The sequence below is a fragment of the Bos javanicus genome, chromosome 6 (genome assembly GCF_032452875.1).
Source record: "Bos javanicus breed banteng chromosome 6, ARS-OSU_banteng_1.0, whole genome shotgun sequence".
Lineage (NCBI taxonomy): Eukaryota > Metazoa > Chordata > Mammalia > Artiodactyla > Bovidae > Bos > Bos javanicus.
In genome coordinates, this window is record NC_083873.1 from 68,032,723 (window position 1) to 68,056,031 (window position 23,309).

General features: G+C 40.9%; 1 protein-coding gene across 5 annotated transcripts in view; it reads left to right on the top strand.

Moving 5' to 3' along the window:
- The window catches only part of DCUN1D4 (defective in cullin neddylation 1 domain containing 4), an 82,046-nt gene that overhangs the window by 40,815 nt on the left and 17,922 nt on the right, over positions 1–23,309 (top strand). For all 5 annotated transcript variants that reach the window (XM_061420134.1, XM_061420136.1, XM_061420135.1 and 2 more), the window contains 4 exons: positions 1,432–1,546; positions 4,577–4,668; positions 11,996–12,066; positions 16,761–16,852. In XM_061420134.1, coding sequence (XP_061276118.1) covers positions 1,432–1,546; positions 4,577–4,668; positions 11,996–12,066; positions 16,761–16,852 — 370 coding nt within the window. The remainder of the gene's footprint in view (positions 1–1,431; positions 1,547–4,576; positions 4,669–11,995; positions 12,067–16,760; positions 16,853–23,309) is intronic.

A 23,309-nucleotide genomic window follows, 5' to 3' on the forward strand; every position in this document is an offset into this window, starting at 1 on the left:
GGAAGATCCCATGGAGAAGGGAACAGGTACCCACTCCAGTGTTCTGGCCTGGAGAATTCCATGGACAGAGGAGCCTGGCGGGCTACAGTCCACGGGGCTGCAAAGAGTCGGACGCGACTGAGCTACTTTCACTTTGCCCAGGCTCTGGCCTCAGTCCCCTGCTTCTCAGCCTCTGCTGCTGTGGCCGTGTGGGAGTGACAGTGAGTGGTGGCAGGGAGCCAGGGCCTCACTCCTGGGCTGCCTGGGTTCCATCCTTGATCCCACCTGCTGCTTTCCAGCCACTGCTTCATCTCTCTGCCTGAGTTTCCTTATTTATAGGAATGGGGATGCCAAGGATGCCCTCCATCATAGGGTGGTAGTAAGGATCAGGTAAACATGGAGCACTGGCCTGAGCACATACCTTTCTTGTGAAACTCAGTTCGCAACATCTGTCTACATGTGATGCTTGGCACCTGAGCCCTTGCTGAGTGGATGTTTTTCCCTCAGAAAACTCCTGAGAAAGAGTTACCTCAGAACACTGCTGAGAAGGTCTCATTTTTAGATGGTGAACCAGAGACCCAGGATAGGTCATTGGCTGCCCAAGCCAACATGACCAGGTGAGGAGCTGGAGGTCATGCCCAGAGTGCAGAGCACTCGGCCCCTAGTGCCTGCTCTCTGAGGGCCAGGCCTCTCACCAAGGCCCTAGCGGATGAGCAGGATACCATCCAGAGCTCACCACTTAGCATTTCCAAGACCTTGGGACGTCTCTTGAATGCCTGATCCTTAGCTTTTCCCATCTGTCAGTGCGTGCCCTGTGTGTCATGCAGGGTTATTGTGGGAACCAATGACATAATATCTCTGCTAGTACTTGGGCCAAGATAGGGTTGTAATTGTCTTTTAATTTACAGTGACTTAAAACAATCTGAAGTGAGACTGTCTGGGTTTGAATTCCAGTTTTGCCACTTACCTGACCTCTTTCTGCCTCCATTTTCTTATCTACGTAGGCATTATTACTCTGTTTTCATAAACTTGTCATGAAGTTAAGTGAGTTCACACATGTAAGTGTTAAGAGCAGGGCCTGGTGCACGGTAAGGTCTCAACAGGTGTTCTGTGATAGTGTTACATTTTTAATATCTTTTACCAAATTGAAGTTATGTCTCAGAAAACTCTGACCATAAGACCAGAATCTTCTTCAAATGGCGAAACAAGCTAAAAAGTTCTAGGGAAGTTTTGCTGAAGATCATGTCAGGCTTTTGCCCAAAATCCAAATTGTATGTGTAACATTTTCTCAAAGAGGAACTAAAAACCATAGTTTCACCTTGTAGCATTTACAGGTAACATATAAACCCTTTGTAGCATAAACCGTGGAAGCTTTTCATTCAGTGGTGGTGTTCTTCAGAAGGGTTTTGACGTGGCAGTCCTTACTTTTGTGTTCTTCACTGTGTCTTGTAGGAAGTCTGCGGTCTTGCAGTTCTTCAGACTGCTTTAGTAAAGTGATGCCGCCGAGGAAAAAGAGGAGACCTGCTTCTGGAGATGATCTATCTGCCAAGAAAAGTAGACACGATAGGTACGTTGCAGAGACGGTGGATCCACGTTGATGGCATGCATGCCAAAGGGGCACACTGGTCCATGAGCCCAATGTGGGCCTTCCAAGTACACGAGCGCCAACTGGAATGTTGTTTTGGTTCTGCCAGGCAAACTTTCCAAGTGTAATTATTCCGTGATACTTAATGTGTGGGTTCATGAAATAAAAACGAATTAGGTAATCTGGGTTCTTAGAAATTTCAAGTTTTATCTTAGTCCATTGATCACCAAAACTGGTGTAGAGTTTCTTTCTTTCCTTTTAAGGGCTTGCTGTCTGTGCCCGTTGAGGACCTCAGGATAGGTATGTATCTGTTCTTTAACAGGGTTTCCCTACCTGCAACAGGAGCAGGATTCCCGTAGCTGCTTTTGCAAGGACCTGGGCGACGTGGCTGAAGGGAGCTGCCTGTCCCCAGTGCTCTGAGCCTGCCTGGAATATTAGCTGAGCTGACGTTCCTTCTCTGAAGAGTGAGGATTTGTTAGGAACCATGAAAAACAAGACTGTTGAAACCACTTCTCTTTCAGACAAGTGACCTGCTAATTTGGGTAACTCCCAGGGTCCGTTAGGTTTGCTTATTTTAGACATTTTACTCTTTCAGCCAGATTTTAATGGCCACTTTTGTTCTCTCTCTCTTTTTTAAACAATGAACAAACATCATAGTTTTAATCTTTTCTGCCTTTTCCTATCTTCCTCCATCTGGCTGTGTAGGTCATTTCACTTCACTGATGTGGCCTGAATTGCCATATTGATAATCAGAGGGATCAGATGAGATCTTTCTGCTTCTTTCTTGCTGTGATGTTTCATATACTACAACTCTTAGAGGGTTAGAGAGATGGACTCTGAGAACATGAAAATCGTGTCACTGTTCCTATCTCAAATGAGTGGAAAGTATTATCTGAGAAAACTGTAGCCGTGATTTAGAAGATAATCAGTAATCAACAACACCATTTCGGCCAGTGATTCAGCTTTATGAAGCCAAGCTCCTTGACCATTTGGGGGTACAGATATGATTATCAAGGAATTGTTAAATTCTAGTTATCACATAGCATGGCTGTATGTAGCACTTACTATTTTTTCACTGTCTAAATTCTTTTAGCGTAATAAAGCCAGTTTCAAGTCTGTACAAGGCTGAATTTTCTTCACTAATTCAACCAGAACAGTATATCTCAACAGTCTGAATGTAGAAACAGATAATGAGAACTGAACAGTCTAATATAAAGCCATATTTTTAAAGCATTTGCAAAAATATAAAATAATGCCCCTCTTCTCACTTATTATTTTTAAAACTAGAATTATGTTTCCTTAAAATACAGTGTTTTAATACACACAAAAAAACTGGTAGTTGAGTTGCAGAAAGGTATGAAGTACTCTCATTGATAGCATTTCATTGGTCACCCAGGGCATGGGGAGCTAATTCTATAGCTGGATGATTTAGTTGAGTTTCATTCTTGGTCTTTTTTGGAAAAACTTTATTTACATACCACAATGTGTACAGTTTTAAGTGTACAACTTAGTAATTTTACTAATTTAAGTTAGAATTTTGCAACCATCACTAAAACCAGTTTTAGAAGATTTCTCTCACCCCAGTTAGATCCTTGATGCCCACTTACAGTCAGTCTGTCCTTATTCCCAGCCCCAGGGAACCACAAATTCACTTTCTGTGTCTTCATATTTGCCTTTTCTGAACATTTCACATAAATGAACCTTTGTGTGAAATGCCCCTTTTTTCTTTTTTTAAACTTAGCATAGTTTTTTTGAGATTCTTCCATGTAGTAACATGTATTATTTATTTTTTTCTGAGTGTTATTCCAGTGTCCTTTTTTAGGTAGAATATTATCAAGTAATTCAGACATTACAGTCTTATATAGATCTCCAGTTAATTGACCAGTTACAGACTTTGAGCTGAGATAGAAATGTCCAAACCCAGGACTAGAGCAAATCTTTTTGAACCCCTGGCCGGTATCCACCTTTGTTTCCAGGTGGTATGGCTGCTTTTTATAGAGGAAATACAAAACTAGTGGTTTGTGGTTTCAGTATCTTAATACCCTATAACATATTTGGGGGTTTTTTTGGTATGAAAACCCAGAATCTCTAATTAGCAGTATATACAGATATCCTGGTGAAAGTCTCGATCATGAATAAATGCTCACTTCAAAAGAATTCTGTGTAATACTATATGTTATGTAAATAAAAGCTGTATTCATAAATGTTCATTATAAATAAGGGATAAAACTTATAACTTTTCTGTTGAAATCACTATTTGTAATGATACTGCTTCTTTTCCCCTCCCCAAGTAGGGAATGTCTTGCTCCTCAGCCCCATGTCATCATGAGATAAGGAATTCCTGACGAGGGTCACAGCAGTGCAGGAGGAGGCCCTGTGCTTGCTGACTCAGTTCTCCAGCTTACGCACTGGTTCCACATGGGACACGCCAGGAGAAGGGCAGGAGCCAGGATTTCTCTGTATTTCTTTTTCCTGAGGTTTTTTTTCCCCTGGAGGCTTGTTCATAATTTGATGTTTCTTTTCATTTGCTTAATAAGTTCCTTGGAGGTCTCTCCTATTGCCAGGTTCTTCCTTAGACCGTGCCCTGTGCCCAGCCTGACTCAGATGACATGGGCATCAGGAGAACTTAATTCAGGAACACGATTGAATTCTAGGGTCTTCAGTTGAAGAAAACACCAGTGACATTTCTTGCTACATCTCACTATTGTTCTATAGTTGGTTCTGGCTGGAGAGGTAGAAAGGTGTATATCAGATACTTGTTCTGTTCAGTTTTTACTAGCTATTTGTTCATCAGAGAAAAACGTATATTAAGAGCTTACCATTTAATTCTATACTAGGTATGACTGTGTTTAAAACTATAAAGGTGAAGCTTCCAGATGCAAGAAGTGGAATATTCTAAATGTATGTGAAATACCTATTAACTAGGTATCTATTGGGTAAAAGAATAAAAACTGTTCCTTAAAAAACTCAGTATCTTAAAATAACTTCTAAAACTCCTTTCTCAATTTCTAGCATGTATAGAAAATATGATTCAACTAGAATAAAGACTGAAGAAGAAGCCTTTTCAAGTAAGAGGTGCTTAGAATGGTTCTATGAATATGCAGGTAGGTAATCATATCACCTAAGGCTGAGCCTCATAAAAATACAGAGTACTTTAGAGGAAACTAAAGAATTGAAAAATGAGTACTTTTCGAATTTGGTGTGTGTGTGTCTGTGTGTATGTGTGTCTTCCTGTTTTCGAGAGGGAGCACAGTTGAAACAAATCACCAAAGGTTCTATTTATAGCCAGCAGCTAAGCCAAAGAATTCAGAACACTAGAAGGGAACTGAAAAGATGAAGTGTACTTGGGAGAAGTACTCTGGATTGCTAGGAAACCTGTTGAAAATGCTGGTAAGGGGTGGCTGCATGGTTCATGCATCCAAGTTAAAATAGGCTTTGTTGCTTTGAACCTTTATGCGGTGCAGTGGATTTCTTACATCGTGTCTCTATTTTGAAAGATCATTTGGCAGACAGTGTTGGTTTTGTCATTTAAAATATCTTAAAAACAATCCCATTTTTGCAGTTTATTGTAACTGGTTGAATAATATTGAAATAAAAGGTTTGTTTGTTTGTTTGGCTGTGTATGGTGTAAAAAAGGGGAAAAAAAAAACTTTCAGGCAAGTTTGAACTGAAGGCTATTTTACCGTTCCTCTTCCGCATCAGATTTCTATCATAACGTATCCACCTGACAGTTCAATGATCTTCAAACCGATTTACTCAATATGTCTCTACTCCCAATCAGGGTCTATGTGTTGCCTGTTGTCTATAATTTGAAGAAAAAAAAAAAATGAGCAGATCACACATGTCATTCCCTAACGATCTGTTACACCCTTAACCCCACTTAAAAACCCCTACTACCTGCGGGAGAAAAGACAGCTAACTCACAGTGGTCCCTTTGCCTGGAGTGTTTTTCTCCGCTTTTCCGTTTGACAAGCAAATGGTACATCTCTTAGATTAATTAGCTTAATAACCTTCTTTGTACTCTTACAGGAAGGACATTGCTCATAACTGGTTTTGATGTCCTTTTCTTGGGTATCAGAATGAGAATTCTTCCTGAGGCCAGTGTTTTCCTCCTACCCCACGTTTTTCTGATAAAAGTCTTGCCCTCTTTGGCCACAAAGATTGTTCCTGGGGCTGGCAGGTAACCCAGATCAGGACCATCAGAGAAAATGTCCTGGGGTTTTCCGATTGAAACTGGAAGAAGAGCGTCTTTCTTTTCTTGTGGTAGACTTGAAAGGATGTGACCCTGATTTCCTGTAGTCTTTTGGATTTTTGTGAGCTACCCCAGTGTCTTTCTAGTGAATTCTCTTTCATCACTTGAACTAATTTGAGCTGGGTTTTATTTGCAGGGATGGACACATTGTGTAAACACACATGGTATTAGAATTTATCTGTTTTTCATGTTTACATCTTGAAAGCATGACTCTCTTGAAGACACTTTGTTCCTAGTCAAAGTAGTCGGCACGTTTCCAGGTGTTCAGTACTTGGGTCTGAGTGATGGAGCATTTTCTCGTGTTCCTGTCACTTTGATTACGAAAATCTCTTGCTTTCTTATATTGGTTCACATTTATTTTTATGACATGTATTATAAGAAGGAAAGTTTAAACAGAAAAAGTACACTTAATCCCACCACCATCGCACAGCCATTTTGATACTGTTATGTCCTTTATAAGCAAATATAAATTTTTCCATAGTAAAAGCCACACTTCTGTTTTCCTTTAAAAGGAAACAGTACAGTTTTTCCTTCTTGATTGCTCTTCTCTGGTTCAAAAAGGTGACATTTGGGATAAAGATTAAGCTACATTCTTTAGGTTCCTTGAGACCCCTGCCAGGTGATTCGTTGTGGGGTTCATTACTGCAAGAAGTTTCTGTGGTATGGCTCCCTATTTTTATACCCCCCTCCCTTTTCTTTTGTATCTCATCAGGAAAAATGGCTTGAAATTGGGAATAACTAAATCTCCACCTGGTACCTGCTTTCATTTTGTAATATCCCAACCACATGAATAAAAACTGTAGATCAGTATTGTTCAGGAAAAGCACATGGTGAGGGGCCCCAGGAAGGTTGACAGGCTGTGCTCCGGGCCAGTCTGGGAACAGAGAGTGAGGTGCGGGCCCCAGTGCCTGGATGAGGGCCCTCCCCTGTGGGATGATTGTGTCCCTGGGAGATAGCCACCTGCTGTGGGTTGACCCCTACACTGAACAGAGTGGAGTGGAGGGCGGTAGGGGACCTTGGCCGTGCAGTCCCATGACACAGATGGACCTTCGTTCTTCCCAGAGCTCTCAGCTCCACCTCTTGCCCTGACCTCTGCCCTCCGCCCTCCCGTAGCCTGAGCCTAGCCCTCCTTTGCACCTCTTAGGATACAGCCTCTTGGCTTTTAAAATTCCTGTCAACTCAGTTTCTGATTCTCAGAGATTTGATAAATGAAACTCCCTCAACTGGGGCTCTTGTCCTGTTCTCTGTGGTTATAGGTTTACTCACTTTGGTGCTGTGGTACTCTAGTCCTCTGACTTTAGAAAGTGTTGCTGAGGGCAAGATTGGGGGAGTGTCTTGTTTAGACCTCTGTCTGAAGCTGGAATCTCATTTCTTTTTCATTAAAATAACCAGCTATACATAAATAATTTATCTAATAGCTTTCACCCTCTGAAATATATCTAAGAATAAGAGGTGAGAGCAGGTACCCAAGTGCCAACATTTAAGTCACACTGAAGCTCACACATGTGAGTTGTAAAAGTTCTGCAAGTCCTGATTGTAGGCTCTTCATCTCTACTTTGAATTAGGTCCTGTAGCAGAGCTGTGTTTTGGTTTAGCAGAGTGGGGCTGGGGGTCAGGAGCAGTGGGCTGTGGGTGAAGGAGACAGAGCGGCCCCTTTCGCCCCAGTGATGCAGCGTGGTGCGATTATGGAAACTGCTATGATGGTCTTGGGCCGTCATGAAAAGGTTAAATATATTTAGGTAGGAGCCCCTACTTAAAATAGCAGTGAAAGTGGGAGGACTGCTGTTTTCTAGATTATTGTCAGTATATCTACCTTCTAAATGACCTCTAGTATCATATCACTGCGGCATTCCATAGCTTTTAAACCATCTCCCTCAAACCTACTTTTAATCTACTTTGTGTTAGCGAGTGGCCTGTTTGTTAGATTGTTGTTTATTCGCTAAGTCATGTCTGATTCTTTTGTGATCCCATGAACTATTCCCCGCCAGGCTTCTCTGTCCATGGGATTTCCCAGGCAAGAATACTGAAATGTGTTGCCATTTCCTTCTCCAGGGGATCTTCCCAACCCAGGGACTGAACCTGTGTCTCCTGCATTGCAGGAGGATTCTTTACCGCTGAGCCACCTGGGAAGCCCTTTTGTTAGATTAAGATTGCTCAATTCTACAGATAAATGATAGTGTCAGTACACCCATAAGCCCAATGAACAGTGTGATTACAAATAGATCGAAATGTGTGCATGGGAATGATAATGAGAAAAAAGGAAAAGTTATTGGAGATAACAGGATTATGGGTAGCCTTTAAGTAATGTTGACTGATAAGCTCTGTTTTAATTTTTTTAGGATAAAATATTAAAGTAATATGAGTCATGCCATTGCAAACCATGCTGTTAAAACCTTGTTTTTTATAAAATACACAGATGCATATGGCATTGCATAAAATGTGAAAAAAAAGAAAAAAGCATAGGAAACTTAATGTCACCACTGCCCAGGGTACCTCAGCAAACCTTTGAGGGCCTGCTGCATGCCAGGCTATGGAGTGCGTGTGGATGGTCAAAGTGCTGTGCTTGAGCTCATTTTGTTGTGTGGTAAACAGACAAATGGAGAAGCGCCATCACTGTGATGAGCATTGACAGGGAGGGGAGGTGGGGTTGGAGAGGGTATGAATGGAACAGCCAGCTGGGAGACCCCCAGGCCCTGTGCCCAGGCAGGGGAAGGGCAGGTGGCTTGCCAGGCTCAGGAATAGGTAGCAGAGAAAGAGGTTTTTTTTTTAGATCACAAAGTATAGAAACCAAAGACAAAAATTTTTTAAGATTGTGAAGTGCCTTTTTTCCCCTCAGCTTTGTGTAACCACCTTCCAGTGAGTCCTGTCAGTAGATACTAAAAACGCATCTGTTCCTACAAACGGAACCTCTTAGCAGGCTAGAAATAGATGGATACTTCCATCGGATACCATTGCTCTTTAATCTCATAGCTCAAATACTTAACGGTAGTGGAATGAGGGTAGGGACTACGAAACATGGAATTCACACACACAGTGACCTACAGTGGAGTAGTGTACAGAATATCAGCTGGGTGTTTACACAGGAATATTACCAGATGGTAAAATAAAGCAGGATACGGTCTGAACCATGTGTGTAGATAAACAAGTTCAGAACCACATCTCACTATATATTTGCACATACACAAATACATAGCAAAGTGGCCCAAGAGTATACATGCCTGCCTGGTAAGGAGAAGAGGAAGGCAAGCTTTCTCTTTACTTCACTTGGACTTCTCTGTTTGAACGTTTCACCATATGAATGTATTCATGTATCATTTGTATAATATACATGAGTGTGCACATGTAGGTATATGCACACACATGCATATATACGTGGTATAGTCACTCAGTTGTGTCTGACTCTTTGTGACCTCATGGACTGTTGCCCACCAGGCTCCTCTGTTCATGGGATTTTTCAGGCAAAGATACTGGAGTGAGTTGCCATTTCCTCCTCCAGGGGGTCTTCCCAAGCCAGGGATTGAAGCCGGGTCTTCTGCCTTGGCAGGCAGATTCTTTACCACTGGGACACCTAGGAAGCCCATGTGCACACACAGACCCAAATGGTAAAATGCCAGCTGTACTCCCACTTGAGTCAAGACTGAGGAGAGGGTGCCCATTCTCACTCTTTCTTATTTGCCATTGTTTTGGGAGATTATTAGCTAATCTTGTTAGATAAGAGAAAGAAGGGGCATAAATACAGGGAAGGAGGAGGCAAAAACAATCATTCATTGAAGATGAAATGATTGTTGGGCACCTGGAGGCCAAAGAGAAATGCCTGAAAAACTTGTAGAAATAAATATGTATATATTTACTGTGGCTAAAATTCTATAAAATAGCTCATTTGAGGAAGGATTTTTAAAGAAATTCTTCTGGGGTGTAGGGAAAGGTTAGAAGGAAAACTTTTGCTTTTTTAGCACTTTTATTTTCAGTTTTACTTTTAATTGAAATTTCATATCATTGTATGTATTAATGTTGCCCAAAAAACTAAATTAAAAATTAAGTAAAGTCTTATTTGATTTTCCTGTAATAAGACAAAATTAAGGATACATTGAAAAACATGTAAAACAAAAGGAGAAAAAGAAAAAAGTCCCAAAAAAGGTAACAGATTTGAATTATGTGAAACGAAATTATTTGTGATAAAATAACACATTTGTGATTAAGAGGAAAATAAAGCAGGCAGAAAAAGTATTTGCTCTGGCTAGATTATGTGGAAGAGCCTGAGTTTGGATTTTAAGAGAAGCCAAGGACTAGAAGAGAGAAAAGTGACACAGGACTGACCGATAAGCATGCAAGGTGGATTTAATTGTCACGCTTTGTTGAGACCAACCACCTTATACTTTGATCTAGTTATTACTTTGTATTGAAATTACTCTTGTGCTTTATTTCCAATCTTGGTGGGCAGGGACCATGTATTATTCCTCATCAGCTACTTCTACAGTGATAGCTCCAGGATGTGCCCAGTTGATAATATTTGAATAACAAAGGCATTTAGATGGATTCTGCTGATCTTGGCAGCTTGGTACATCTGAAGGCTATGGAAGATTGTAGAATGATTTTTGTATTCTGATATCCATCCATTCATTCAATAAAATTTATGGAGCAACTACTTCATGCCAGGGTAGTAGGTTGAGATTATAAGAAGAATTAATAGCTCTTACTCTGTTGGAATTTAGAAGGGAAGGTAAATGAGCTGGGACTTGATGCAAATGTGGGTACAGCATTCCTAGCATTGCATGGGGACTGCCTGGCCTGGCCTCCATTGGCGGGGGTGGGGAAGTTGGGAAGACTGCCTGTATGGTTCCCATCTTCAAGATGGAAGGAGCTCACATGAGAAGAGGGGAGAGGGAGATGGACTGAGGCCCCACGAGTAGTACCCCGTGTAGTACCATGCAGTAGTGCCACATGTCAGGGTGTGTGTGCGGAGCAAACCGTGGGTCGGTATTTCTGGATCCTAATTTTTATTCATTCAGCAATATTTATTTGATTCTTTTATTTCCGGGAAACTTGATTTGAAGGTGGAAAGTTACGAGGCTGAAGAGGAAGGGTGGCTATAGATCATAACCTTATTTGATATGCCAGAGACTTTGGACTTCATCCATAGATAGCAGGGAGTTTAAAATCAAAGGATTTTAAGCTAGGATGGAGTTTATGTTTGAGGTGGACCCTCCAGGTGGCTGTGTGCAGGGTGAGTCAGAGCAGGGTGAGGCTCTGGAAATAGGGAGACCCCGAGGGTACTGCTGTGGTCATCTAAGTGAGAGAGTGACGTCTGCATGATAAGTCAGCAGTTAAGAAATATTTGGAAAGTAAAATTGGCAGCACACTGGATCACTGATTGACTCTTGAGAATGTAGGAGAAGGGTGCTGCGGGATGAGGCCTTCTGTTTCAGGTGGTGACCCGGGTTGAGACACTACGGAAGGATAATCCCAGCTACTCCAGGGAAGCCACATAAAACAGAGACGGACTGTGTCTATTGGATGTGGTAATTAGAGCTGATGGGTGGCCTTGGCAAGGGGAGTTTCCATGGAGGGAGAGGAACAGAAAACAGTTGCTGTGGTTGAAGAATGAGTGGGGATGCAATAGAGCTGGGATGTGTGGACATTTCTTTCAGGAAGAGAGAGAGCTAACATGGAGTGTGAAAAAAGGGCTATTGCCTTGTGTAGAACAAAAAGACTGCTTGATTTTTTTTTTTCTGTGTAAAAGAGACAATTATATTACTTCCCAGTTAATTTTATAAAGAATATTAGGTGGTTTTTTACTGTGTTTCCAAAATTTATTTTATGTGTTGAAATTATTATCAAAATAAGAATAGAGATTTATAAGCTACTTTAAAGAATAGAAATTGAATACCTATAACCTTATCTTTAGATATCAATTATATGTACATCTATTTGTAGGTTGAAGGACTTGGCCATAAATTGATGTAAATGATTGTGCAAAGCAGAATCCTTTAAAGATAGAACTTAAATTCTAGAATATTTTTCAACTTACACTTGGTAATTTCTTCCTTCAGAAAGAGTTTATGGTCTTTAGGTGTTATTTGATCTTAATAATAAGTATTTTAACAGTATAATGCTACAGTAGTAGTAATAGTATCTGTACATGGTTAGATTTACTTTATATAAATTGCATTTCATCACAGGTACTGATGATGTTGTAGGTCCTGAGGGCATGGAGAAATTCTGTGAAGACATTGGTGTCGAGCCAGAAAATGTAAGTCTAACTTACTAATTTGGGCAAATCAGTTGATCTGATTTTGTCTCTCAACAAATAATGCAACAGTAAAGAAGAAGGATATGTTAGTTTTTATGAGGCAATCTAAGAAATAAGTTCCATTCTGAATTGGTTTGTAAAGCAGAACTTTTTTTGCAGTTGATATGGTATAACTACAGTTAGTCATTTTTTTTCTCATTTAATTTCTTAATTTCACTGATCAAGTAACTGAACTAGACGTTTAAAAAGTGGAGTGCGCGTGTGGACCTCCGATGACAGATAACTGGGGACTGGTGGCACTGTGTCTGTTTGTCCTCCTCTGAGGTTGTTCCAGCCTAATGTAGAGTTTGTCCAGGACTTTGAATAATTAATTATTTATAAGAGTTTTGAATAGGTTGTAATTATCAAGGATTTTTCACAGCTTTCACTTCCAGTTGAATTTAGCTTGGAAAGTGATTGATTTTTAGTGTAAAAGCCCTAAGTATTTCCCCTAAAAAATTCAATTAGAAGTTTTTTACATGCTTAATTATTTTTGCCTAATTCTTATCATCATGTTATTATTGAATATTTTTCCTATTCCCACATCTGTCTTACTGTAAAATGAAAAAGTATATAAATGCCCTGGCTCATTAGCTGTACAGTTTAATATTACAGCCCCCAGTTTAACAAATACTTCTTACATCCTCAATGAATTTATACACTGGTAGAGCTCCCAAGGGATCATCCCTTTCATCAGAGTATTGGTGAGATAACCTGGTGCCCATGCTGATAGGTCATGCTCCTGGAGATTTCACAAAGAAATTTTATTAAACATTTTTTGTTACCATTTCTATGCCTTATATCTTCCCCACTTCCTCCCAGTAACACTTTAAATTTTCTAAAGAGCCTTTGGACTGATTTTTGCCTTGTATTTTTAATTTGAATGTGATCTAGTTCAAGTTGTTGTTCAGTTGCTAAGTCATGTCCAGCTCTTTGCGACACCATGGACTGCAGCATGCCAGGCTTCCCTGTCCTTCACTATCGCCTGGAGTTTGCTCAGATTTGTGTCTGTCGGGTTGATGATGCTGTCTAACCATCACATCCTCTGCTGCCCTCTTCTCCTTTTGCTGTCAGTTTTTCCTAGCATCAGGGTCTTTTCCAGTAAGTGGGCTCTGCATTAGGTGGCCAAAGTTTTGGAGCTTCAGTCCTTCCAATGAATATTCAGGGTTGATTTCCTTTAGGATTGATTGGTTTGATCTTGTAGTTCAAGGGACTCTCAAGAGTCTTCTCCAGCACCACAATTCGAAGGCATCAATTCTTTGGTGCTCAGCCTTCTTTATGGTCCAACTCATATCCATATGTGACTACTGGAAAAACCATAGCTTTGTCTGTTCAGAACTTTGTTAGCAAAGTGATATCTGCTTTTTAATATGCTGTCTAGGTTCGTCATAGCTTTCCGTCCTGTGAGCAAGCGTCTTAGTTTCATGGCTGCAGTCACTGTCCACAGTGATTTTGGAGCCTAAGGAAGTAAAATCTGTCATCTTTTCCCTCATCTGTTTGTCATGGAATGATGGGACTGGATACCATGAATGTTGAGTTTTAAGCCATCTTTCTAGTTCAGATGTCTTGATACATTATTCAGATTGGTGCAAAGGTTTGGGGACAGCTGGGTCAGTAGTGTTGTGCTTAATCTGGTCCATAGCCAGAAAAGAACATAGACAGAAAAGAACATTTCACTGACTTCAAGAAGGAAGTTTTCTGACAGGGAATGAGCTAAGGTTGCCAAGTGTTTTCTGGAGGGTAGTATAAGAGGGGCGAGAGTGAGCTGGCTCAGAAGAGTCCCAAGTTTCTACCCAGGGAACGGCAGTCAGCATGTATCTGGGGGGTGGGCAGCAGGGCCTGATGGTGGGGAGATTGGGAGGTGTCAGGCCGCAGGTGTCAGAGGGATTAAGTGGGCATCTGCTCTCAGGGGAGAAAGGCCTATTGGGTGGGAGGAGTGCTGCAGCTGTTTCTAAGCAAAAAACTAGCAAGGCCCAGCTCTTTAAAGTTCCTCACCCCCAGATACCAGTGAGTGTGTGTGTCAGTCGCTTAATCGTGTCCGACTTTTTGTGGCCCCATTGGACTGTAGCCCGCCAGGCTCCTGTGTCCATGGAATTTTCCAGACAAGAATACTGGAGTGGGTTGCCATTTCCTACTCTAGAGGATCTTCCCAACCCAGGGATCAAACCCTGATCTCCTGCGTTAGCAGGTGGATTCTTTTACCAATGGCACCACCTGGGAAGCCCCCAAATACCAGAACTCAGTAAAAAAATAGTTGCTATTATTATCTTTTTTGGTAATGATGAGTCTTTGGTTCTCCATTTCTGTAGGAATAGAAATAATCTTGAAATGTTGAATCACATAGAAGACTAAAAGACCCAATTCAGACTATTATTCCAAAGTATTTATTATTGTATTTCAATTTAAGATGCCACTAATAGAAATTTTATTATTTTATTCATCACTTAAAGGGAAAAATGTTAAGTAAATCTGATAAGCCATCAGGTATGGATGCATCCCAGTTTTAGAAATTGTTTGAAAAACAAACACTGAAATAGTTTTTTTTAAAGGCTTATCTATATTGATAAGTGAGCACTTCTAAGTATTTAAAATCCTCCCCTTGCCTGATATTTATAGCTTATGAAATTTAAGCAGGCTTGTAAAATTCAGGTCAGCTTTCATTTACTAAGGTAACGATGAAGTTCTTTAGTTAGCTTCTTCTTGGCTGTCCTAGGGAGAGGTCTGTTTTGTGTAAAGAAATTCCCATTGTGACAACTGCTTTGGCTGTTTGGCCTCATTACATGCATACTGTGTGTGTGTGTTCCTTTGCCATAACTGTTTTGTTTTTTTTTAACTTATCAAGTGTTTATGCAGAATAGTTAATCTTTCTAATAGAAGATTGAGTATAGATACTGTTTGAGAACATATCAGGTTTGAATTAGAAAGTGTATATGTACCACGTCTTCTTTGTCCATTCCCTTGTTTGTGGACATTTAGGTTGCTTCCATGTCTTGGCTTGCCTCATTTTTTTATGTTATATCACCCTGATTTCCTCTCATTATCACCATCATCTGACCCAGTTGGGCACCATCTGACCCAGATTGTAGTTTAATGGTGTGGGGCAGTTCTTCTGGTGTAAAGAAATGAGATTACCAGCCAAATGCCACGTTTGCTTGTCCCCAGCCAACTGTATTATAGGAACATGTATTTTCTTCCCATTGCCCTTTTTTTTTATTACAACAAATAGACATACAGCCGTTCAGGGTATGTGTGCTCTCCAGTTGAGAACTCGAGTTCCCTTCTGTATGAGTGACTATCCAGAGATTGCCAGCCTTGCAGAGTGGCAGGCTGGTCCTAGGAAGGCCCCATCCTGCTTCGTCACCTCGCCAGGAATGGCATGCTTTGTTTTTAAGTTACTCCTCATCTTGCCTTGGGTCTTGAGGTAGATGAGGTAGGAGGGCTTCCTCCTCTCTCCCTAATCTAGAAGGCCTCAGCTCTGTCCTTGTGTAAGAACCCCAAAGAGCTTGCAGCTGGAGGCATCTTCAAAATGTAATTTTGTCTTTTATACCTTCAGGTATTTATTAAACTCTCCATAACTATCTTGGTGCCACCCTTTTTTCTAAAACATCTAAGTGAAAAAGTGATGAGCAGTGCCACAAACCAGTTGTCACAGTTGCTCACATCAGCAGAGTTTCAGAAGACCCACTAAAGGCAAGGATGGTGCCCACTGAGAAGTGACTGAGTGGCAATCTGTTCAGCCTGTGCTTGTTGCAGGCACAGCGCCATAGACGTGTAGTGTTGGGAAAGTGAAAGAAAGTGAAAGTGAAGTCGCTCAGTCGTGTCCGACTCTTTGTGACCCCATGGACTGTAGCCTATCAGGCCCCTCCGTCCATGGGATTTTCCAGGCAAGAGTGCTGGAGTGGATTGCCATTTCCTTCGCCAGGATCTTCCTGACCCAGGAGTCGAACCCAGGTCTCCCGCGTTGCAGGCAGGTGCTTTACCATCTGAGCCACCAGGGAATGTTGGGCTACATTAAAATCATCTCCCCCCCTTTAGAGTTGAATTTACAGATATGTCCACTGTCTGTCCCACCACCTACCTGTTGGGTTTTAACACTCTGTTCTGCGCGTCTCTCTTCATTTTCACTCAAGTCTTGGAAACTGTTCCATATTTGTGTTGATGGCTCCACTTCATTTGTCTCAATAGTGACATCGTTTTCCTTTGTATAGAATGTGTTTAGCAAAGGTGTATTAAGTCGTCCCTTACTAGCAGGTATTTGGTGGTTCTCAGTCTTTTACTACTACAAATGGTCCTGTAGGAAGTCTTGATGCCTGTTCAGCTTTGTGTACATGTGTAGGTGTATCTATGAGATAACTTCCATAAGTGGAACTGCTGGTTCCAGTTTTGATACTGCAGAGCCAGCCTTTGGAGAGGTAATCCCTTTATACTTTCACCATCAGGCATCAACAGAGGTCATGTTTATCCAAACCCTTATCAGCAGACTGAATTATCAAACTTCTAGATGTTTGCCAAATTAAAACTCATTTTCGAGTTACCCTGTTCATATTTCAGTGACTAAACTACTGTGAACATTTGGTGTGATGTTAATGTATTTAATTGCTGAGATCTATTCTCCTGATTTGATTGGTCTTTCTGCTTTGTTTTGTTTTAAACAGGTAGTTATGCTTGTCCTAGCTTGGAAATTGGATGCACAAAATATGGGTTATTTTACTCTACAGGAATGGTTAAAAGGAATGACTTCTCTACAGTAAGTCCTGAGGCTGCCCTGGGATGGGGATGGGAGTGGGGGTCCTTGCTCTCCCCTGGCTGATGGCCTCCCTCTGGTACCTCATCTGGGTTGGGTGACCCCTTGGGGGTCTGGGCAGGCTTCATCTGTGGTTACAGGTATGAAGGCCAAGCCCCATTTTCATATGTGGAGGAGAGGGCTATTATGGATAAATTTTAGCAATTGAAGTTTTTATATAATGTACACTGTTTATTTTAGTATTCTTCTAGAGCAGCTCAATAGAAATGGATCATCCTTTTCTCATATATGTGAGCCACATTATATAATTTAAAATTTTCTAATAGCCACATTAAAAAAAGGAAAAAGAAACAGGTAAAATTTATTTTAATGTATTTTACTTAACCCAGAATATCCAAAATACTATCATCCTAACATTAATCAATATTTTAAAAATCACTGAGCGATTTTACTTTTTTTTTCATATTGAATCTTCGAAATCTGGTGTATATTTTACATTTATGATACATCTCAGTCTTCATTAGCTGCATTTCAGGTGCCCAGTTGCTGTGTATGTTTAGTGGCTACCATGTTCGACAGCATAGGTTTAAAATCATAGTGTTAGCATCTGGTTTATAGTTAGTGAGAACAGTTGAGTGAAGTGTAACTTACAAGTGAAGATATTTATCTTTTATTCAATATATTCTCACATAGCTTTGTGAAAATTTAAAATTTCATTACTCTAGTGATTAAAAATTAATAATAATAAAGATTCTGTTGATGTTACTTGGTGCAGAGTTGAGGAAAAAATCAGTGGTTTTATGTATTCCCTTTGTGCTTACATGCATGTATGTCTGTGTGTGTGTGTTTGCTAAGAGTTTCACTCAGGAAAACATAAATTGTCATTTTATCCACTGAAAGATACAAATGAGGTGAATGATGAAATGATATTAAAAGAGGAAGTGCTAATTCTTGGGATAGTATTGAATAACTGATCTAAAGTACTTGGAATGGCTTTTTCTTTTTACTTTAAGTAGGAATAATAGACTTGTATTAAAATTGGAATTGAGTGGCTTACTGGTTTTATTTAAATAATTTAGAAATTTGTCAACTTTTAATATCATTGTCCCTTTGTCGTTGGTAACAGTACTTTATTTTCACTGTGCTTTAGTACACTTTTATGAGGCCTTTTCACTGTTCTCTTATTTGATCCTCACACCTACCTTGACAGATCAGACGTCATCCTGTCCATTTTACAAATGAGGAGACAGAGGTTTCAAAGGGGTATGTGCTTTGTGATGGGATTAGGGGTAGGAAGAAAACCTAGGACTTCTGATTCTTCGGTCACATTCTTCCTCTAACAACTATTATCTGATGACACATGCATTTTAGGTAAAAGTCAAATCACCCTTTTGCAAATACACTTTGCTCAGCATGCTCTAGAATTTTGGGGTTAAGTCTCTGGGATCTCATAGGATTGTGTTCGTCCTGTTGAGAAATATCTCCTCATGATGTTAAGCCTACTAACTCTTGTATCGTTTTCCTCGCTGCCTCTTTCTGTTGCTTTCCGGATAGAACACAGGATGGCTGCTCCTTTTTAAGTACCCTTGTAATGACGAATGCAAGGTTAAATCAAGATTTTATTCAAGGCTTTAGAGGAGGTATCATCAGCATTTTTTCAGGCACATTTTCATTTGTCTTAGGGTATAATTTCCCATTTTTATGTAGTTCTAGGTTTGTTTTTACGTTTGCCTTTACAGAAGAATATTACCCAGTGCAAGGCCTTGCTCATGTTTTGAGGATCACGTTGTCTGGGAACTGAACTTTGCGGTTTCCTGAAAGAAGCCGTGCGTGTATGCTCTCGGGGTAGGGGGTGCTCCACAAGCGCTTTGTTGGGAACTCTGCTTGATGCTTTGTGTGACACAAGTGGTGCAGGTGGATTCCCAGAGAGTGCTGCCACTCAGTCCTTGAGATTTAATGTGTAGTAACAAACCTGATTCACTGCAAAAAAAAAGAGGAATCTTCTTCCTTTTTGTGATGTGAAACTCTGAGAGTAAGTTTCCTCATCAGTGAGGTGAAGATGATTACTTACAATAACCTCTAAGGTTCTTTGTAGTTCAAAAATAGTACAATTTCAAGTTTTATGAATTTCCACCCCCCTCTCCCTCGTGCCTCCCTAAATCTATCATTTGTTCAGCAAATATTTGAGTGGCAGTGATGTGCCAAGCACGGAATTCTAGGTCCTGGGGAAACAAAAGCCAGGAACAAGACAAAGTCCATTTGAGGTAGGAGCTCGGAAGCAGTGTTCAGCCAAAACATCCAAAAGTAATAAGGTCACTTCTGTTTATGCTACTTGTATTATAAGGCATTTGCACCCAATAAATAAGAAAGCTCAGAGGCCAGTCTTTTATGTCTTCTAAAGATGGAAAATAATCCATCTTTTGAATGATCTATTTTGTCTTCTATTTGGAATTTCTTCCTTTTTTCTCATTTTGGGTTTATTAAACCTGTCAAGTGAACTTTCTGGACTCAAGAGGAAATTAAAGTGTAAAAAAGAGACTTTTTTTTTGAAGTTACTGTACTGTGGGTGCATGCTAGAAATAGGAAGCCCAGGGGTTTTAGAACCAGGGAGTTTTGAATCTGCCACTTCCTGGATGTCTCTGGTAGTGTCCCTAAAACCAAGAAGGTTGAAGCGATGGAATATGGGGCACCCAGAAATCAGTCTCCTGGACGCTGTCTGGAGGAGCTGCATGCTTGGCCTCTCCAGGGCTGTATTTCGTGATTCTTGGAAGAAGCGACGGCAGCTGGTAGGGAAGGGAACATTTATCTCCACGCTCCTGCGATGGTTCTTAAAGAAGGCACAGCTCTTATTTTGGCCCTGCCATGTGACTTGTGGGGTATTAGTTCCCTGACCAGGGATTGAACCCATACCCCAGGCAGTGAAACAGAGTACTAACCACTGGACTGCCAGGAAATTCCCAGCTCTTGTTTTAATTGACTGTTTTATTTTTTGTCTTGTTCCAGCATGGGGGTTTAAGGTTACCTCTGATGAATTAAGCTTATAGAGTATTTAAGCTAAATAAAACAAAACCAAAAAAGTATGTTAGCCTTGTAGCTAACTATAGAACTGATGATGGGCTGGAAAAATACCTCTGGGCTGAGTGAAGGGATGAAGGCTGTTCCTGGGTAATAGAAGAGAACTACCTTTGAGTGTATAACCTTTGAAGATTATCCTCATTCTTGTTACTTCTGACTATGTTTCAGCAGCACAGTTCAAATAAGCAGTGATTCCACAAAATGTGCATATTTTCTTCTGGCATATGATGCCCCTTAGCAGCACGGCACTGTCACCCTGTGACTGCCTCATTCTTGTATGTGGTACACAGGAAAGCTGGGGGAAATGGGCTGAATGATGTGGCTGCTTTTCGAAGTCTCAGGCCAAGCCTGTTGCTTCACATCTTTGTGAAGCAAAGCTTCACTGAAAGGAGCTGTCTGCAGATGACCTTGTTGAGTGGCCACTAGATGGCAACGTACAGTTCAGACAGGGTGACTCAGCGAGGCGTGGATCCCTGGTGGGGGTTAGTCCACGGGCTCTATGGGACCAGGCCCCTTTTAAAGCAGATTAAACTCTCTATTTGGAGAAGGAAATGGCAACCCACTCCAGTATTCTTGCCTGGAGAATCCTATGGACAGAGGAGCCTGGTGAGCTACAGTCCGTAGGGTTGCAACGAGTTGGACAGGACTAAACGACTACTACTAACACTAAACTCGTTATTGACAGCATCATCTCTAACCTCTCTTTAATAGACACAGGAAGTAAAAGATTGCTTTGGGCATTTTACGTGTGACTCTCCAGACCGGCTCTGTGCGTCTTGCAGTGTCAGGACATCTTGCCAGTGTCGGCTGGACTGACTCCGCAGCTCGCTGTAAAACTCCACGTTCACCTTGCGGCTGCGCTGTTTTCTTTCAGCTCTACAGTGGTTCCTGCTCTAGGATCTGCTGAAACAAGCAACTACTCTTCTTCCTTTCACTGGGCAGAACTAAACTAAACCAACTGGCCCAAATCTGGCCGCTTTCCTGTGGTTTTGGTCCTTAACCTTTTTTCCAAATGAAGAGGAGAATTCCAGTCTTAGGTGTTTGGGGGTTAGCTGTTTCCCTTCTCTTTACTCCTCCCCCATATTACTACTAATAAAATATTACTCATATATCTATGGTAAGAAAATCAAAACGTAGAGCAGAGAGCCCAATACACAGTAAGCTCTGCTCCTACGCCTGCCTCACAGGTTCCCACACACTGCTTTCTCATGCATCCTTCTAGCCTCCATGAACCCTGTGGGTTCTGGCACTAACTGTCTAACTAGGCTGTCACTCAGTGTCTCCCCCGCCCTGCCATTCCTAACCTTTTTCCACAGAGATCTGGAGTAGGCTTTTCAAGATGGAAGCCTGATCATGGTAACTCTCATGATAGGAGGTAGCTTCCATTGTTTCTAGGTATTCAAAAAAGAAAACATCAAACAAACAAAAAACCCCACTGTGGACCACAAAAACTTTATGGTCTGGCCCTACTTCTCTTTCAGCTTCTTTTTGGACCATATTCCCTTTTACTCTATCTAGTCACATGATTTTCTTTTAGTCTTTAGGCTTGGCATGTTGCTAGACCTTTATGCATACTATTCCTTTAATCTAGAAGGTCCTCCTCTCCAAAAACATCTAGTTTCCATTTATCTTTCAGCTCTCACCTTACAAGTCAGTCCCTTAAAGAAGCCTTTTCTGACTTCTAAAGTTAGCCTAATTTTAATCTTTTTTAGTTTTCAAAGAAATCAAGGATATTCTAAATTCTTGTAAACTCAGATGTGAAACATTTACTGTAACTTTTGACTTTTAGATATTTTATCATCTCAGTACATCATGGGAAGCTTTTTGTAGATGGCTACAAAAAAATTGCAGAAATTTCACAATTTTAGTGCTGAAAATAAATCAGTGTGTTCTATAATGAACTATATTTTGGTTTAATAAAGTATGTAAAATCATTGCATTGTTAATACTTGTAATATGTATTATCTATACTTGGTAGGAGGTAAAAGCTCTATAGGGAAACACAGAGAAACACATCCAGCATTGAAAATCTTTAATATTGCCAGTGAAAATGATGACTCTTGGTTCTCAATTTTAAAGGCTAGTATTAGGAACAGAAAGTTAGCTTGTAACAATATCCAAATAGTCTACTTAGGAAAAAGACTGTGATGCTACTTAAGAAAAAGACCCTGATGCTAGGAAAGATTGAAGGCAGGAGGAGAAAGGGATGACAGAGGCCTAGGTGGTTGGATGGCATCACTAACTCAATGGACACGAGTTTGAGCAAGCTCCAGGAGATGGTGAAGGATAGGGAAGCCTGGCGTGCTGCAGTCCGTGGGGTTGCAAAGAGTTGAACACGACAGAGTGACTGAACGAGAGAAATAAACAGTGTGTCACTTACCTGTGAAAACAGGTTGTCATCACCAGGGCTTCCTGGAGAAATAACTGATTTCAAGTCTAGGTGAACTAGAATATCTTGTGTCAGAAAGCGAGGATGCACTCAGAGACTGATGGTGGGGACGTGTCAGAACGACACTGGAAGGACGGTTGTGCACCATGAAGAATGAGGACAGTAACAGATTATAACCCTGAGTAAAAGGCAGAAGTCCTTTAGTCCGAAACCAAGAAAGGTGGTGAGAGGAGCTCTCTTTATAGAAGAGTTCGGGCCTATAAGTGTAAAAGCATGATAGAATTAGAAAAATCACCATTTTGCATCCTCAAATGTAAAACTGATTTAGGCAGGGATCATAACAGATGCTGAACCCACCTGGTGATAGGTTGTTGAGGAACAGGATTGTCAGTCTCAAGGTACCATCCTCAAGGTTACACACCATTTAGAAGGGGCCAAGAGTACCTTTAAGTGGAGATAGGCGGGTACTACCTTCACCAAATGAGTCATCTTGGTATCACCAGTAATGGAATGGACTGTCCTCATGGGAGGAGAAGCACATAGCGTGGAGTGTTCTTACCATGAGTGCTTAATCTAAGTGTAATCATAGGGAAATTATCTGACAAACTGAGATTCTGCAAAACAACTAATCTGGTCCCTTCAAAAATGAGATTGTCAAGAAAGACAGAAAAAAGGCAGGATGCCTTCTAGAAACTAAGGAGATAGACACCTGAGAGCAGTGCATAAGCCTTGACTGGATCTCTGATGGAAAACAGGAGCTGGGGGAAGATTGGGACATCTGCATGTGAGTCACATGTTAACATTTCTAGGATATTAAGAGTGATGATGGCATTGAGGCATTTAGGAGTAAAGTGGCATTATGTGGGCAACTTACTTTGAAAAGGCACAGAAAAAAGTGCTTGTATGTGAGAGCACAGATATGACAGTGTTCATGGTGGACCCAGGGAATGGGCACGGGGGTGCTTATCTACAGGACCCTCAGCTTTTCCGTACATT